At 58.3% G+C, this 16,959-nt stretch overlaps 1 protein-coding gene and 1 long non-coding RNA gene across 11 annotated transcripts; one reads left to right on the top strand and one right to left on the bottom strand.

Annotated features, from left to right (window-relative positions):
• The first annotated feature begins 1,945 nt into the window (after positions 1–1,945).
• SEMA6C (semaphorin 6C) lies at positions 1,946–16,066 on the top strand. Of its 10 annotated transcripts, none has more exons than XM_058715808.1 (19): positions 1,946–2,088; positions 6,639–6,804; positions 8,624–8,738; positions 9,026–9,089; positions 9,248–9,304; positions 9,660–9,761; positions 9,985–10,075; positions 10,283–10,402; positions 10,583–10,671; positions 11,003–11,220; positions 11,509–11,640; positions 11,918–12,070; positions 12,323–12,496; positions 12,791–12,937; positions 13,185–13,262; positions 13,400–13,455; positions 13,627–13,671; positions 14,041–14,136; positions 14,548–16,066. In XM_058715808.1, the coding sequence occupies exons 2-19, from the start codon at positions 6,693–6,695 to the stop codon at positions 15,588–15,590; spliced, it is 2,892 nt and encodes a 963-aa protein (XP_058571791.1). In that variant the 5' UTR covers positions 1,946–2,088; positions 6,639–6,692; the 3' UTR covers positions 15,591–16,066. The 10 variants fall into 10 exon arrangements, with proteins under 10 accessions (XP_058571791.1, XP_058571788.1, XP_058571792.1 ...); XM_058715805.1 differs by lacking the exon at positions 1,946–2,088 and adding an exon at positions 2,710–2,824; XM_058715809.1 differs by lacking the exon at positions 1,946–2,088 and adding an exon at positions 2,710–2,824 and having other exon boundaries at positions 14,626–16,066.
• Positions 8,288–9,741, bottom strand: LOC131503974 (uncharacterized). The gene is made up of 2 exons (XR_009257720.1): positions 9,639–9,741; positions 8,288–9,141 (listed from the first exon to the last, which is right to left on the bottom strand). It is a non-coding gene; the product is annotated as an uncharacterized LOC131503974 (long non-coding RNA).
• Positions 16,067–16,959: the final 893 nt, after the last annotated feature.

Genomic DNA, 16,959 nt, shown 5'->3' on the forward strand with positions numbered 1-16,959 from the left:
GCTCCAGGCTCCGAGCCATCAGCCCAGAGCCTGATGCGGGGCTCGAACTCACGGACCGCGAGATCGTGACCTGGCTGAAGTCGGACCTTAACCGACTGCGCCACCCAGGCGCCCCCTAGTGCCTTCCTTTAAAAAAAAATTTTTTTTAATGTTTACTTTTGAGAGAGAGAGAGAGAGAGAGAGAGAGAGAGACAGTGTGAGTGGGGAAGGGGCAGAGAGAGAGGGAGACACAGAATCTGAAGCAGGCTCCAGGCTCTGCGCTGTCAGCACAGAGTCTGATGTAGGGCTTGAACTTATGAACCGTGAGATCATGACCTGAGCCGAAGTCAGACGCTTAACTGAGCCACCCAGATGCCCCAACTAGTGCCTTCCTTAATCCCCATCCCCTCTTCCCCCCCACCCCAACCTCCTCTCTGGTAACCACCATTTTGTTCTCTATAATTAAGAGTCTGCTTCTTGATATCTCCTTCTATTTTTTCCTTTGCTTGTTTTGTTTCTTAAATTCCATATATGAGTGAAACCATATGGTATTTGTCTTTCTCAGACTTATTTCTCTTAGCATTATACTCTCTAGATCAATCGATGTCATTGCAAATAGCAAAATTCCATTCTTTTTATGGCTGAATAAAATTCCATTTTATATATATATATATAAATTGATGGACACTTGGGCTGCTTCCATATCTTGACTATGGTAAGTAATGCTGCTATAAACATAGGGGTCTGTGTATCCCTTTGATTAGTGTTCTTGTCGATCATTACTTTAAACTCTAACAGGAATATTGATCATCTCCATTCAGTTCTTTTTCTGAGGTTTTATCTTATTCTTTCAATTAGAGCATATTCCTCTGTCTTCTCATTTTGCTTGACTTTCTGTGTTTGTTTCTATGAATTAGTGGAACAGCTACTTCTCCTAAACTTGAAGGAATGGTCTTAGGTATGGGTCATCACTTGTGTAGACCCTATGTGCCTGGTGACTTTTGCTGGCTGGCTGGAGTTGTGGGTGACATGGGCTGGGGATCGCGAGGCACTCCCTGCTAGGTCTTCTCTGGTAGGATGGTAAATGGCCATTTCTTTAAAGACTGGGACTGCATCCCACAACGAATTGGATATGAAATAAGTGCTTAATACTTTATAGATGGAAATGAGATTTTAATTGGGCCCTAAAACTTTAAATAAATTACACCTCAGTCTCCATTCACTAACCTATTTAATGAGCATGTATTTGAGTCCCTAAGTCCTTTGCTAGAAGCTGGGGAGATACATCTCTTGCTTACTCACTGTGAGGCTTAGCCCAGTCAGTGAGCCTGATCAGAGTTCAGTAAAGACCAGCAAACCCTTGTGCCTCCTTTCCTCTTGTCCAGAGACTAGTATGTGGGAGTAGGGGGCAGGAGGTGTCCACTCAGATAAAACTGTCCAAGAATGCCAATGTCTCCCAGGCCACCCACTATCCTGGGAATTTTGAGAACGTCTTTTGTCCCAGCCCCCACGCAGGGAAGAATCTTAGCAGGCGATACCAAGGTGGGAGCCAAGCAGTGCTGTCTGAAGTAGTCTCATTCTCCCTCCCCACTGACCTTCCCAGAATCAAAGAGTCTTTATGGAGGATGGGGTTGGAGAAGAAGCAGTTTTGCTATTCGAAGGAATGTCCAGGGCCCTCTGAAGAAAGATGGAACACTAATCCTGTGTCTGGGGCCAGTAAGGCTATACGTGGGGCTGGGACACTGGTCACTTTCCCTTTTTGGAGTCTCCATGTTGCTCCTCTTTCTGTGTGATTCTCTGAGTCAGTTTGTCCCAATCTCCACGTCTCTCTTTTGGCTTGAGCCTCACTCACCTGTCCTCTTCCATCAACCCAACAGCCTGTCAGCCACCCTGGCTTCCTGGCTCCGTAGTTCCTGGCCTAGTGGCCTAAGCCCATCCTGCTCTGACAGTAGGGGTGAGAGGGGAGGAGATGATGGGGACAAGGAAAACCTCCTGGTGACACCTTCCTTTCCTTTCCCAGGCCTCAAGCCCTCAAGCGCATGCTAGGCCTCCCTTATTGGGGTCATGATGAACCAGAGGAGGCACGTGGGAAGAAACAAGGAGGCCGAGGTAAAAACAGTAGAGAGGAGGGACAGAGGGTTGGGGGCAGAGCGGAGAGCCCCCCCGAAGTGGAAGCCGGGTAGCCAAAGCCATTGGGGAGAAAGGAGGGAGGTTGAGTCGCGCGGCTCTGACAGTCCAGCCCAGCCGAGTCTCCGGGTTTCCCGTCGGTCTCTCCTTCCAGCTTCGCTTCCTTCCTCTCTTGTAAGATTTCTCCCAGGACCTCTCCGTGAGACCCCCTCCTCTGTACGAGTCTCGGCGATGGTCCGCTGGTTTCTCCATCTCGCGCCTGGCTTTGGTCTCTGGCTCTGGTCTCTGGCTCAGCCTCCCGACCTGGCCCTCTCGGTGGGCGGTGCTCCTTACGCCCCGCCCCCAAGGAGGACTATTGGTGAAGAGGTGTCGAGAAGGCGGTGTCCAGCCAGCTTCCGAGAGCCAGATTGGTTGTGGCGACCCAGAGGCGGGCGGGAGGCGGAGCCGGCCGGGAGGCGGGCGGGGCGGCTGGGGCCCGGCCCAGAGCCCCGGGCGGTCGCATTGTTTTCCTGCACGGAGCCGCGGCGGGAGTGGGGGCTGCGACTGGGACCCGCGGCTTGCCGGACCCGACAGGGGCCGGGAGCTCAGATCCGGCCTCCATCCCATTCGGACGCTCATCACATCTCGCCAGAGCCCCAATCACGGATTGCGAACTCGGCGTGGTGCGGGGCTGCTGCCCGCCCGCTGCGATCTCGGTCCCGCTGACCCGGATCTCGGAGCAAGTACCCCGGAGCTTGGGGAGATGGGGCTGCAGGGGAGGCCAGGAGGACGGGGGACGCCGCAGCTGGGGACAACGTTCCGAAGTGCGAGAGGGAACCGGGAGGGTGCCAGCGCGCTGTGTGCCTGGCTGGTGGAGAGGGTCAGCGGAGTTGGGGTGCTTGGAGGGAGGAGGGGACCGTGGCCGAGCCCCGTCAGTGCACTGTTGGGCGCAGCGTCTGGGCGCCTCTTTCCACCAGGCTTCTCTGAGTCGCGTCCCCTGGATTGGGGAGTGCGAAAGGGGATTATCTGAGGCGCGCACCGTGCAGAGGGTGGAAACCCTGGTGCCTTGACTCCCGGGCAGAGAAACTAAGGCTCCGAAACCCGCGGAGAACTGGACCCTCCTCTCGATGTCTCTGCAGGGATGGGAAGGGGGACGCGTCGTTCCGGACTTTGGTGTCACGGTTGCACCTCTGTCCTTGTGCAAGCGGGAGTCTGAGCACCTCTCAGGAGGTTGGCTGGGGCAGAGTCGGGGAAGGGGGCCCCCGAGAAACAACAGTCCCCGCTCCCTTCTCTTTTCTTCACCCCACTCGACCCGGGGCTTTGTTAGACCAGGGTCTCCCAAGGAGGAGAGCCTAGCTGGAGACTGGACCTTTAGCCCGCGGACCCCGCTCAGCGCCGGCCGCAGGCCTGCCCTCTTTGGTTCCCAGCCTCTGGCCCTGTTTCTCTGGCCTGGGAGACCCGCCTCCGCTCCCCAACCCCCGCTCTCATCCTCACTCTGTCTGCGCCTGCAGGCCCCTCCAGCCCCTCCTCCCGCTAACGTGGCTCTGGGACCCGGTCCCGGCCCAGACTCTGCTGCCCGCCCCTCTCGGAGCCCCAGATCCAGTGAGGGGGAGACACGTCGAGCCCCTGGCCCTGGGCCCATCTTATGCCAGGCTCTAAACACCTGGATTATCCTCGTTGGGGGTTGGGTGGAAGGGAGAGTAGGTGCGGAACCAGGGACAGAGGGTGGGAGAAATGTCTTGGAGAAGGGAATGCGCCTTCAGCCTGTTTCTCGAGGATCCTCACCGCGCCCCCCACCCCCTCTATCTCCTGTCTGCTCCCCCAGAGGAAGGTGGACTGGGGCGGGAGACCAGCCTGAGAGCTTCCTGCTATTGTCCCCAGCCCGGTCTCCCCTTCTCCATCCCTTCCCCAGCCTCCCCCTCCACCCGCCTTGACTCTGGTTGTGACTCTGGCTATGACCCTGGCCACTCCCCAGAGGTGGCTGTAGGGCCAGGAGGAGAGAGAAGGGCTGTTTTCTCTCCCAGCAAAGAGAAGACCTAGGAGGGGAAGAAAGGTTTGGCCAGGCCTCCCCCATTTGCTTCAGATGGGGGGTATGATGCCTTTCCCCAGGCCCCGGGTGGGATGGGAACTGCTCAGATGCTGCTCCTCCAAAAACCAATGTGGGAAGCCTTCTTAAAAAGACATATCATACAAGTCTAGGGGGCCAATGCGAAGGCCAACCAAGTGTTTTCAGAGGCTGGACTAATCCAGTCCAAGGCAGGGGGTGGGGTGCAGAGACACTGGGCAGGAGGGAGGCAGGACCTGCTCTCTCAGGGAAGAAAGAAGGGGCTGGGGATGTTTGCTATCGGAGCATTTTGCCTAGAAATGAAGAGCATGTAAATGAGATGCAAATTAGCCTCTATTGTCCCCAGCTAGGGCGCTTTCTCCGTGAAGGCTGCTGGATTCTGAGGGTTTTAATGTGGGAGTGGTCGTAATGCCCCACAAACTCTCCTTGTCACCCTTTTCCCCAAGACTGGTCCTTCAGTTCCAGGAGTTTCCAGCTAGGGGCCAGCCCCTGCCCCTGCCCTCACATCTTTGGGTTTGAAGCGGCCGGCACCTTTGTAATCTAGCTCACTGTCAACACCCCGCCCCACCCCACCCCACAACACACCCACACCTTTCCAGGGCCGCACGTCCCTTTCCCTAGCCTCAGTAGACTTCTTCTAAATTTTCACATTTACTTCTAAGGGATGTGGTAAGGAGGTCTAGCTAAGCCTCTTCCGTCCTGTCCCTTCTTTCATCAGGTCACAGGTTTCCTATCCCCCTCAACCCCCACAGGAGTCACGACCCCAGGTGAGGAAAGGGCAGCAGCTCCTGAAGGCAGAGGATGGAAACTGGCCTGGTCTGGGAGCAGGAAGAGGGGTCTGGCTGTTCTCCCCACTTGCCAGAGGCCAAAGTTGTTTCCTGGGTGAAGATACCAGTTGCCCAGGGCAACTTGGAGGGGGGGGGGAGCCGGAGGGGGAGGATAGGAGACAGGCTGGGTCCCTTTCTCTTCCCCTGGGAGCACCAGCATCCGGGGATGGGGGTGGGGTGGTTAGGGAGGCTTGGCCTTTCAGCACCAGAGGGTCGTTAGCTAGCTGACTGCTCTGCCCCTGGGGAGGGGGTCATCATTAGATGTTCCTACCCCTTCCCCTCCTCCAGCCCTCTTGGGACCCCAATCTGACGTCAACCTCCCCACCACTGACGCTGGACTGGGGGTGGGGTACACTTGGGTCCTGGCTCCAAGAGTGGATTTGGGGAAATGGAATGGGCTGGGCTTGGAAACCCAGGGTCTGTTCTTTAAGGGGACATAGTGGGATGAACAACTAAGGATTGGTGAGGGATAGCTGTCTATTCACAGAAAGGAAGGATTCTCACCCGACCTGGTTTCAGGAGCCACTCAGCCCCTCGCTTCAGTTTGAGGGGAGGGAGGGCAGGAAGCTAGAGTACACCTCCCACTACGGGGCCCAACCGGGGTCGGCTGGGGTGGGGTTGGCAGTGCCTGATGAGTGGGAAGGGCAGTCTCACCACGCTTTCACCATATCCATCTTTTCCTGGACTTTGGGCTACCGTTGCCTGTGCCTGTCGTTGAATTATTTATATTTCCATTTTGAGGCAGCCTGAAGAGGGAAGGAAGGGAAAGAGGGACATACGTGTTGAGCCATTTCTCATCACCAGTATAGCCAGTTGCATCCCTGGCTCCTCAATAGCGTCTGCTCCTCCTCATCAAGTACTTGCACTGGTTCTTGGGAGCCAGGGAGGGAGCAGGGGGTTGGAGAGGCTGGGAGGGGGCACAGTGGTCGGGCAGACAGCTGCAGCCAGAGCTAAGTTTAGCCTCTGATCTGGCTTTGATGCAGATGCATTTTTGGCTAAGGCAGCCCCCCACCCCACCCCGTACCCCTCCCTACCCAGCTTCTCCCTAGCAAAGAGAAGAGCCCTTGAGGCATGAACTTAGACTAAGACAACGACCCCTAGGCTTCCTGCCCCCACTCTGTCCTTCCCCAACCCTAGAGAGGGGATGGCTTCCTCGCAGCTGCCTCTGCCCAGGCACAGCGCCTAAATGGCTCCCAGGGTGCCGTCCGGGTCTGTGAGGGAGGGTGAGGCAGACACGGTGCCCTCTTCCTCCTTCCAGTGCCAAGGAGTCACTATTTATAATTTTAAGGCTTCAGTGTCTAATTATAACTGAGAAGGGGTTAGTAAGAGGGGGGCCGGGAGGTGTCACCTACCAAATGTCCCAGGCCTGCTCAGAAGAAAGGAGAAGAGGCTGGGTGAGAAGGTTTGGAAGGGGAACAGGCGTGTCCTGTCCTTACCTGGGGTCATGCCTGCAGGTCTCACGCCAGCCAGTTTGGGCCAGTTGGAGAGAGAAAGGCCTGGAGTGACAGCGACAGCTGGCTGGGACCGAGGCAGTGCCAGAGAAAGGGTCGATTCCCCCGGCCCACAGGGTCCTCTGGGGTCAGACCAGGGGAGGAGCCCGCCTGGGCCAGGGAGGAAGGGATCTGGCCCCTTCCCCCACTTTTATCTGTCTCCTCTTTCAGGGCCGGCATATGGGTGAGGGGGCACCCCCTGGGGCCTGAGCTGCCCCGCACAGGATGCCCCGTGCCCCCCACTTCATGCCCTTGCTGCTCCTGCTGCTCTCACTTCCCCATACCCGGGCTGCCTTCCCCCAGGACCCCCTCCCTCTGCTGACCTCTGACCTGCAAGGTGAGTGCCCTGGCCCGACACCCCACTGGGTGAGCTCTGCACTCCAGACCCCTGTGTAGGAGGCCAGGGTACAGGAAGACACCCAGCAGGGGAAGCAGACAGGTAGAGGGAGCGGGCGCTGCTGGCCCCGCTTCCTTCACTTGGAGGCAGTGCGGTCATTTGGTGGTTAAGAGCACGGACTCTCAGCCAGACCAAACCTTAGCAGGTTTGGATCCCTGCCCGGCGACTCATTAGCCGCACAACCTTGGTTAGATTGTTTAACCTTCCTTTGCCTCAGTCTCCTCATCTGCAAAATGAAGAGAGCAAATAGCATTCTGCCTCAGAGTTATGTAGGGATTAAATGAGGCGCCGAGAACACGGTCTGGCACATGGTAAGTGCTGCCTGTGTGTTTGCTATTACTGTTAGGTATGCCACAAAGGCTCAGGGCTGGTTCAGTGGTTCCCCACACCTCTTCCCCCATCTCCACCATTTGCACCACAACTAAGCCTAGGTCCCACTGTGAGGGAAACCATACACCCACTTTTTTCTGAGAAGAACCTTGATCTATTTGCAGGTTCCTGTTATGGATGTAGAATTTAGAGTAATTTTAAGGACCAAGGGACTGCAGTTGGGTCCCTGGGAGTAAGTGTTGGGGGATAAGAATAGCAAACACTTGCATGTGCCAGATGAGGTTCTGAGCACTGTATAAACATTAAAGCATCTATGTCTGAACTCTGAGCTGCCTCTGGGCGCTGATGATCATGGTTGCCATGGTCAGGCCAGCGGACACGGAGGGTGGTCAACGGAGACAGTGACCTGGGATGGCTGAGGTGGCTTCTGAAGAGCCTTGAGGGGATGATACCAAAAGCTGGGAGAAATGGAGTAAGTGCTCCAGACAGGACAGTGTATGACACAGGAAGGAGAGGGGAGCGCTAGCCAGCCCTACAGCCCTTCCAACAAGGGACTGTGAGCGGGCATTGGTGGTATAGTGGTGGGCACAGCTGCCTTCCAAGAAGGAACTGTGTTCAGCTCTGGAGTAGGACAGACCTGGATCTGAATCCCAGTGCCTGCCACTTCCCAGCTAAATAAACTAGGCAAATTCCTTAATGGCTTTAAGCCTCAGACTCCTCATCTGTAAAGTGGGGCCAATATTAGTATAGTAAAACCTTGTGGCAAGATAAGCAAACATTATTTTTAATTTTAATTAAAAAAATGTTTATCTTTAGAGAGATGGAGAGACGGAGTGCGAGCAGGGGAGGGGCAGAGAAAGAGGGAGACACAGAATCCAAAGCAGGCTCCAGGCTCTGAGCTGTCAGCACAGAGACAGATGTGGGGGCCTGAACTCACAAACCGTGGGAGATCATAACCTGAGCCAAAGTTGGATGCCTAACCGACTGAGCCACCCAGGTGCCCCTCTAATAAATTTTAACTTGATAAATGAGCGATGTCTTGTGATATAAGTAGTATGTGATACTGAATATCACTTGATCACAACTGAGCCAATGGTTCTTGAAATTCACTTTAATGTACAAGTGCTTTGGATTACAAGCATCATTCCAGAATGAATTATGCTTGCAAGCCAAGTTTTACTGTATTTCCCTTATAGGGTTGTATTAAACGAGGCATCTAAAATGCTAACATGGTGGTTGGCCGAGGTTAAGTGCTCAGGGCTAGCATTATTTTATTAATAGTTGTATTACTAGTTTTTTTTTAATACCTCACAACTTGTCTTCCTCATCCACAATGTCCATGGCTGGATTTCATCCGGCTAGAAAGGGTATTGAGGGAGTGCATGGTGTCCTGGCTCGGCCTCAGCACCCACCTCTCTGTGTCTTCTAGGGACTTCCCCATTATCTTGGTTCCGGGGCCTGGAGGATGATGCTGTGGTTGCCGAACTTGGGCTGGACTTTCAGAGATTCCTAACCTTGAACCGGACCTTGCTAGTGGCTGCCCGGTAAACTGGCCGTGGCACTGTTGTGGGGCCGACATGCATGCTCCTGGGCAGACATGGGACCTGCATGGCCACTGCAGCACCTTGCAGGGGACACATGCAGGTGTACAAGCCATGGGACGTGGACATGCTTGGACCCAGAGCGCAAATGCCGAGGCATGGAGTAAGGGGGGGATAGCAGGAGGTCTGCGATGTTTGTCTCTGACCACTGAGCCTGAGCAGGGTGGCAGTAAGGAGCTCAGGTGGGGTGCCTTCGTTTGGCTCTGATCCCTCCTTACCTCTCTCTGCAGGGATCACGTTTTCTCCTTCGATCTTCAAGCCCAGGAGGCAGGGGAGGGGCTGGTGCCCAATAAGGTAAGAGGCATGTGGCAGGAGGTGCAGGCATGGAGATGAGGCCTGGAAAGGTCTGCTGGGGGTCCAGCGGGTGGGAAAAAGAATCCAAAAAGAGCCATCATATGAGGGGGCATCCAGCTTGCCCCATGATGTTCCCTCCCTTCTGCCTCTCCCTTCAGTATCTAACATGGCGGAGCCAAGACATGGAGAACTGTGCTGTGCGGGGAAAGCTGACGGTGAGGAGCATGAGGAGTGGGGTGTCAATTTCGAGGGGAGAATTTCCCGCCTCTCCAGGCTCTGTCCAGGACCACAGTGGTCCTCCGCTGTGCCCAGTTTTCCCGCCCACTTGCATCTGGGGTGGGGTGGGGGGGATGCAGGAAAGGGGATGAATAGTTTTTGCCTTCCTTCACAGAAGAGCTAGGCTCCAGTAGGCCAAAGAATCTGTCTGAGGTTGCAGAGTAGCAAATAGCTTGGCTGGGACTTTACCCCACATTGCTCTGACCATCTCAGGGGAGGTAGCCTTACTTCCTGTGGCCCCCTGTCCCAGTCCTAGGGAGCCCTGTCGCTGACCTGGAATTTTGGCTTCTCTAGGACGAGTGCCACAACTATATTCGTGTTCTTGTTCCCTGGGACTCCCAGACACTCCTTGCCTGTGGAACGAACTCATTCAGCCCCGTGTGCCGCAGCTATGGGGTACAAAGGCGGAGGGAGGGGGTGTGGGGCAGGGAAGGGGTCGTGATGGGAGTGAGAAGAGAACCCAAGGTGGGCAACCATCGAGGGTAGGGGAACCGGAGTGTCCAGAATGCAAGGGTCCTGAAGGGGTTGGGGAGAGAGGCAAGGGGACGCGGGGAGGTGGGTGATGGAGACAGACTCCGAGACCCTGATGGTTCCAAGAATCTGTTCCCTCTCCCTGCAGATAACTTCGCTGCAGCAGGAGGGTGAAGAGCTGAGTGGGCAGGCTCGATGCCCCTTTGATGCCACCCAGTCCAATGTGGCCATCTTTGCAGGTGTGCACCTGGGCACGTGAGAAGCGGGCCTATGGCCGGAGGGGGCTACCACCTCAGCCCTTCTCCCAATTTGGTCTCTCCCTATGCTCCTGAGTGGAAGGTTGAGGTAGGGGGCAGGGCCAGGGTGAGTGAGGTAGGGGTGTAGGAGGCCCAAGAAGTGCCAGATCCCTGGGCCCTCCCCTGACTCCCCCCTACCCGCCCCTCCAGAGGGCAGCCTATACTCAGCCACAGCTGCGGATTTCCAGGCCAGTGATGCTGTGGTTTACAGAAGCCTTGGGCCTCAGCCCCCACTCCGCTCGGCCAAGTACGACTCCAAGTGGCTCAGAGGTCAGGGCGGGCCTGGGGGAGGGAGGCTGCTCTTGGGGAGGAGGTACAGGGGGAGGACAGGGGGAGGTGCAGGGAGCAGGCAGAGGGTGGTGGTACTGGTACTGTGCCTGTGTGAAAGGCAGAAGGCTGTGTGGGGCCTGGAGTCTCTGAGCATGCTGTTTCCTGTCTCCGCCCCTTCAGAGCCACACTTCGTCCATGCCTTGGAGCACGGAGACCATGTCTACTTCTTCTTCCGAGAGGTCTCTGTGGAGGATGCTCGGCTGGGAAGGGTAAGGAGGTGGGCACCAGGGGTGGGTAGCTAGAGAGTTCTGCTGGATCCTGAGGAGCCAGTCAAGAGTCAGTGAAGAGCTCCTGGCCCTAATCTCCACCATACAGTCCCTTGGACTCTGAGCCCCAACTTGGAGTAGCCCCCAGCCCTCTGCCCCCACATCCTGCTGTGTCCCTCATCCTTGACCCCAACCAATCTACCACGCTATACCCTTCCTTTGCTGTGCCCCTAACATTGGTCTCTCGGTCCTCCAACACTCCAGATTCGTGTCCCCGCCACTGGCCCTGGGGCCCTCCCTGTTCTCCTAGTCCTGGCTCTCCCCCCCAACCCAGGTGCAGTTCTCCAGGGTGGCCCGAGTATGTAAACGTGACATGGGCGGCTCACCTCGGGCCTTGGACCGCCACTGGACATCCTTCCTGAAGCTGCGGCTCAACTGCTCTGTTCCTGGAGATTCTACCTTCTATTTTGACGTCTTACAGGCCTTAACTGGGCCTGTGAACTTGTATGGTCGCTCTGCTCTCTTTGGGGTCTTCACCACACAGACCAACAGGTTAGTAGTAGACTAACCGACATTGCCCAATCTGTCCCTTGTCCCACCAGCGTCTGAGCCCCCCTCCCACAGCCTGCTGATGCCTTATAATGAGGGGAGACTCCATTCAAGGCCAGTTTACTGTTCTGTTCATTTTTTTTTTCTCCCAGCATGGCCCCCAGAGACTGTCTCACCCTCTCAGGCTCCACGTCCTAATATGGTACATAAGGGCAGCTGCCGTGTCTCACCTGGGAGGGGCTGTGCTATCCCTCCCAACCCCCAGCCCACATCCTTTTCTGGCTCCTTCAGCATCCCTGGCTCTGCAGTCTGTGCCTTCTACCTGGATGATATCGAGCATGCGTTTGAGGGCAAGTTCAAGGAGCAGAGGAGTCTGGATGGGGCCTGGACACCCGTATCTGAAGACAGGGTTCCCTCCCCCAGGTACCCAGGATGGGGGTGGCTTTTGTGGGGGCAGAAGCAAGCAGTGTGTTCCCACATGGGATTATGAAGAGAGGGTCTATGGGATTAGGGGGAGGGGGCTCAGTGGGGTGGCATGGGACTGGAGAGCTGTGGAGAAAAGGAAGGCAGTAGTTGAATGTCTGTGTGAAGGGGTAGAGCAAAGGTTACCAATCATGTTTGGGAGCAGCTGGGGGGGTGGGGTACTTAACTAAACCCTGGGTCCCCGTCCTAACATGGCTCCTTTCCATGTGCCTACCAGGCCAGGATCCTGTGCAGGAGTAGGTGTGGCTGCCTTGTTCCCCTCTTCCAGAGATCTCCCTGACGATGTCCTGACCTTTATCAAGGCTCACCCACTGCTGGACCCGGCCGTGCCACCTGCTACCCATCAGCCTCTGCTCACCCTCACCAGCAGGTATGTGGCTAGACAAATGACAGCTACTGCCCAACTCCACCCCCCCCCCCGCCCCGCCCCCGCCCCCGCCCCTTTCTGTCTCCGACCTCACAAGCTAAATCATATTGGTGGGAAGAAGAACCCACGAAAGTGGAAGGGAGAGCGAGAAGAAGAAAAAGTCTGGGCGGGAGGAAGCACCCGGAAGTGGGCACCAGGATACATGGGCCGTCTTCCACTAGTCAGCTTGCCCTGACCTGAGGCCTATCCCTCCAGGGCTCTACTGACCCAGTTAGCTGTGGATGGTAGGGCTGGTCCCTACGGTAACACCACAGTCCTGTTCCTGGGCTCCGAAGATGGGACAGTGCTGAAGGTACTGCCCCCAGGGGGGCCATCAGGGGGCCCTGAGCCCATCCTGTTGGAAGAAATCAATGCCTACAGCCCTGCCAGGTGAGGCCTTCGTCTGGCAGTCCCTCCCATCCACCCCCGCCCCCCTTGCAGAGCAGGAATGGGAAGTGAGGTGGTGGATGGAGATGTGGGGGGATAGGGTGGGAACTCCCCAGAAGCTATAGGGTATAGGGATTTGGCAAGAAGCTGGGTGGTTTGGTGGCGCAGCCCTATGAGTTGTGTTCAGGGCTTGTGCACCTCCCCACCTTCTGTTCTTTAACCGTCCCCCCCCCCCCCCCCCCCCGGAGACAAGAGCCTCACCTGCGCCGTCTCTGATTCCTTCTGGCTCCATCCTAGGTGTAGTGGGAAGCGGGCGGCCCAAACAGCACGGCGGGTCATAGGGCTGGAGCTGGACACTGAAGGTCACAGGCTCTTTGTGGCTTTTTCTGGCTGCATCATCTACCTCCCTCTCAGTCGGTGTGCCCGGCACGGGGCCTGTCAGAGGTGAGAAGAGGCTGAGGGCAGGCCTGCCTGGGGAGGTTCCTTGGGCCGGAAGGAGCATGGGGACACAGGCATGGGGGGTGGCAGAGAAATGCAGGGGAGGGTCAGGAGGGAGGGTTGCCTGGAACATTCTGTAGGTATTCAGCAACCAGGGACTAGAATAGGAATCAGGGTAGGCAGGATGGGATCTGGGGCTGGGGCATGGGCTGTGATTAGAGGGGAGAGCCTCAGATGTCTCCGTCTCCCCCAGGAGCTGTCTGGCTTCTCAGGACCCATACTGTGGATGGCACAGCTCCAGAGGCTGTGTGGATATCAGGGGACCCGGTGGGTAAGTGAGGGGCCCCTGGACCTCCTGAGGAGAAAGCTCCCCACTACTAGGAGAGGGAGCTGAGGGCCGGGGCAGGGGCTGGGGGGCAAGATGGATAACTGCACTGAGACACCCCCATCCACCTCATTTCCTTCTAGGACTGATGTGGATCCGGCTGGGAACCAGGAATCCACGGAGCACAGTGACTGCCAAGGTAAATGGCCAGGGCAGGGGCAGCTGTAGCCACAGCTGCACATGGCTCTGAAGGCCCTCAGCGACCATCCCGGGTGTGGGTTTCTGTCCTTCTGTAGCACAGTCACCCCTTTCAGTTCTTCTAGAAGCTTCCCCTGCCCCTGTCTTCACCCTCCGTCTTCCTTCTTCATAGATGGAGCTACTGGGAGTCAGTCTGGTACAGGGGATTCTGCTTATGGTGAGTCTGGCTATTCCAACTTCATCCCCCCTTGCCCGGCCCACACTCACCTGAGTCTGTGCTCCCTGGCAGCAGACCAGCACCCCGGACCCACTGAGAGAGTCTCAAGGGTTAGCATCCTCCACACACCTGGCATATAGCTCAGTGCTTGGCATACAGTAGGGTGCTTAAATAAATAGTCTTTGAAAAAACTACATGAAAGAATGCCTGCATGGTGAGCCCTTCCCCATGCCCAGAAGAAAGGAGAGGCTGGAGTTCTGGACTTTGGGGTTCCAAAGGGGGTGGGTGGGGGTGGGGAGGACCCTCTGAATGGGTGTCAGAGGTAGAAAACAGGAGCCTCACTGGCTCTGACCTGGTCTCTGTCACCAGTGCTTCTGGGTCCTGGCCCTTCCCCTGAGACCCCCAGCCCCCTCAGTGATGCCCACCCCCGGCCCCAGTCTTCCACTATTGGAGCTCACACTCAGGGTAAGGGGGCTGGTTGGGAGGGACAGGAATGAAGTGTGGGGCTGCTGATTCTTGAAGAACTCCAAGCCCCTCACTGACACATTTGATGCTCACTAATGCCTGTCTGGTGCCCCCTCTCCCCAGAGCTGGGCATCTCCTACCCACCTCCTTCTGCACTGGCAGAGTTTGGCACCTGCTCTTGGCATGGCTCCAGGGGCCAGAGCTGGGTTGGGGACTCCCCAAGGCCCAAGCTCTAGCATGTGTGTGAGGTCTGGTGTGATGGGCTGTGCGTTGAGGGGTCGGGGGAGGTCATTCTGAGGAGGGTCAGGCTGTGCTGGAGCGGAGGAGGCGAGCAGCAGCGGGAGCGAGGTACAGCGCCCTCCCACACCCCCCTACCTCGGCTGAGCCTCCCTCCTCCCTCTCGGTCGGCAGGCGTGCGCCGGGACCTCCCCCCAGCCTCAGCCTCCCTCTCCGTCCCCATCCCACTCCTCCTGGCCTGTGCTGCCGCAGCCTTCGCTCTGGGCGCCTCGGTCTCTGGCCTCCTGGTCTCCTGCGCGTGCCGCCGAGCCCACCGACGTCGGAGCAAGGACGTCGAGACTCCGGGGCTCCCGCGCCCTCTCTCCCTTCGCAGCTTGGCCCGGCTGCACGGTGCGGGCCCGGAGCCGCCGCAGTCCAAGGACGGAGACGGGGCGCAGCCGCCCCAGCTCTACACCACCTTCCTGCCTCCCCCCGAGGGCGTGGCCCCGCCGGAGCTGGCCTGCCTGCCCACGCCGGAGTCCACGCCCGAGCTGCCGGCCAAGCACCTCCGCCACGCCGGGGGCCCCTGGGAGTGGAACCAGAACGGGAACAATGCCAAGGAGGGCCAGGGCCGCGCGCGGGGCGGGAACGCGGCGGGCGGCCCCGCGCCCCGCGTGCTGGTGAGGCCGCCGCCGCCCGGCTGTCCCGGGCAGGCGGTGGAGGTCACCACCCTGGAAGAACTGCTGCGCTACCTGCACGGTCCGCAGCCACCCAGGAAGGGGGCCGAGCCCCTGGCCGCGGCCGCGTTTACCTCGCGGGCGCTCCCGCCGGAACCCAGCCCCACCCCCACCCTGTTCGCGGGCCCCAGCCTCCTGCCCCGGGAATGTGGCCCGCCGTTGAGGCTGGACGTGCCCCCCGCGGGCAAGTGCGCGGCCCCCTCCACGCGGCCCGCCCTCTCCGCCCCCGCTCCCCGGCTAGGGGTCGGAGGCGGCCGCAGAACGCCCTTCCCCACGCATCGTGACCCCCCGGCCCTGCTCACTCGGGTCCCCTCGGGGGGTCCCTCCAGGTACTGTGGGGGGCCTGGGAGACATCTTCTGTACCTGGGCCGGCCGGAGGGCTATCGGGGCCGCGCCCTAAAGAGGGTGGACGTCGAGAAGCCGCAGCTGCCCCCGAAGCCGCCCCTCGTCGCGCCCTCCCCCCCGCCGGCCGTCCCCAACGGCAGCCATTTTCACTTTTAAAGGGAGCTGCGCTGCGTCCTCCAGTTGGGCTCCTGAGGCCCGCGGCCTCCAAGGCCAAGAGCATGGACGCGTCTCCAAGGACAGAACCCCTCCCTCTCTCCGCGTTCCACACCTCCAGCCTTTCTGGACTCTGAGAGTCTCCCGGGGTCTCAGCCCGCCTTGGGTTTATTTATTGACTGTCTTTCCCCCTGTCCTCGAGAGAGGAGTGGGAGGTGAGAGGCTCGCCCCCTCAGTGAGCCAGCTTTTCGGGGGGAACTGGCGCACTTCTACTTCCCCCTCCCTCAGCCAAGCTGCCTTAACTCGCCCCTTCGGGCTTCCTCCATAGACTGAGACGCGGACGGGCCGCAGGACGGATGGACGGACCGACGGGGCTGGGGCCGCGCGCGCGCTGTGTACGGAGTCCTCGGGCCTCCCGGGACGTGCCTCCTCCTACTGTGTAGGAGCCTCCGCTTCCCAATACAGCTTTTTGTCCCCGAGTCGTGCCTGACTTTCCTAGCGGAGGGGGCGGGGCGGGAACCGGTCCGCTCGCTAGGCGCCTCTGCCCCCGAATCTCTGCCTTTATCTTGGCCTCGCACTCTCCCGAGTAATTGGGATGGCTGCGGTCCCACCGGGGTTAATCAGGAAAGGTTTCCTGAAGGAGGCAAGCAAAGAAATGGTGTGTGGCGATGAGCCGGGGCCCAGGAGACCCACGGCCGAGCTTAGGTGGGGTGGGGAGTGCACCGGAGCACGTTCCTGGATCGAGGACGTTTTCCTGGCTTGTACCATGGGGTGGGGGGAGGGTACTTTTTGAGAAATAAAATGAAGCTGCAGCGCAAGTGATTTACGTTTCACAACAGGAAAACTTGTCCTAAAGAATTTGGAGTCTGGGTCGCACGACCGAGAGGCTGCACAGAAGAGCAAAGGAGTCCGCGCTGTCGGAGGCAGGGGCTACCCTTCACAGTTCCCTAAGAAGCAGTTAGTTTCCCTTCGCAGAGCGGGAGGGAGTATCCAGAGCGTTTGTTCCCTTGCACGCATGCGTAGCCTCCTCTCGCGGAGGAGTCTCCGGCTGCAACCCGCGTGCCGAGGTTCAGCTAGCGGGTGCCCGTTGGGTCGTTCATCTAGCTGGGGCTGGCTGAAGATACCTGTCTGTTACCCCGCGGGCCAATGGGAGGGGCTGACAGGACCGTCTGTCCCGCCCACTACCTCGAGTCTAAGGGTTCTTAAAGCCTCTCGGGGACGGTGGCTGCTTTTGCGGATTTACAAGTCCGGGGTTTTGCCGGCGCGTGGCCTGAGTATCCGCCCAGTTGGAGCCCTAGGCCGCCGTCCCACTGGCGCCGCCTGGAGGCCGGCCCAGGTCCTGCCGCTAAGGAAGCCTTGGCAGTCCATTGCC

This window comes from Neofelis nebulosa, chromosome 2 (assembly GCF_028018385.1).
Source record: "Neofelis nebulosa isolate mNeoNeb1 chromosome 2, mNeoNeb1.pri, whole genome shotgun sequence".
NCBI lineage: Eukaryota > Metazoa > Chordata > Mammalia > Carnivora > Felidae > Neofelis > Neofelis nebulosa.

Excerpts from the sequence above, each read along its gene's own strand:
- SEMA6C (XM_058715808.1), top strand. The coding sequence starts at position 6,693 with ATGCCCCGTGCCCCCCACTTCATGCCCTTGCTGCTCCTGCTGCTCTCA. Across the intron at positions 8,739-9,025 it reads ACCTTGCTAGTGGCTGCCCG|GGATCACGTTTTCTCCTTCG; the intron begins GTAAACTGGCCG and ends CTCTCTCTGCAG. Across the intron at positions 13,263-13,399 it reads GATATCAGGGGACCCGGTGG|GACTGATGTGGATCCGGCTG; the intron begins GTAAGTGAGGGG and ends ATTTCCTTCTAG.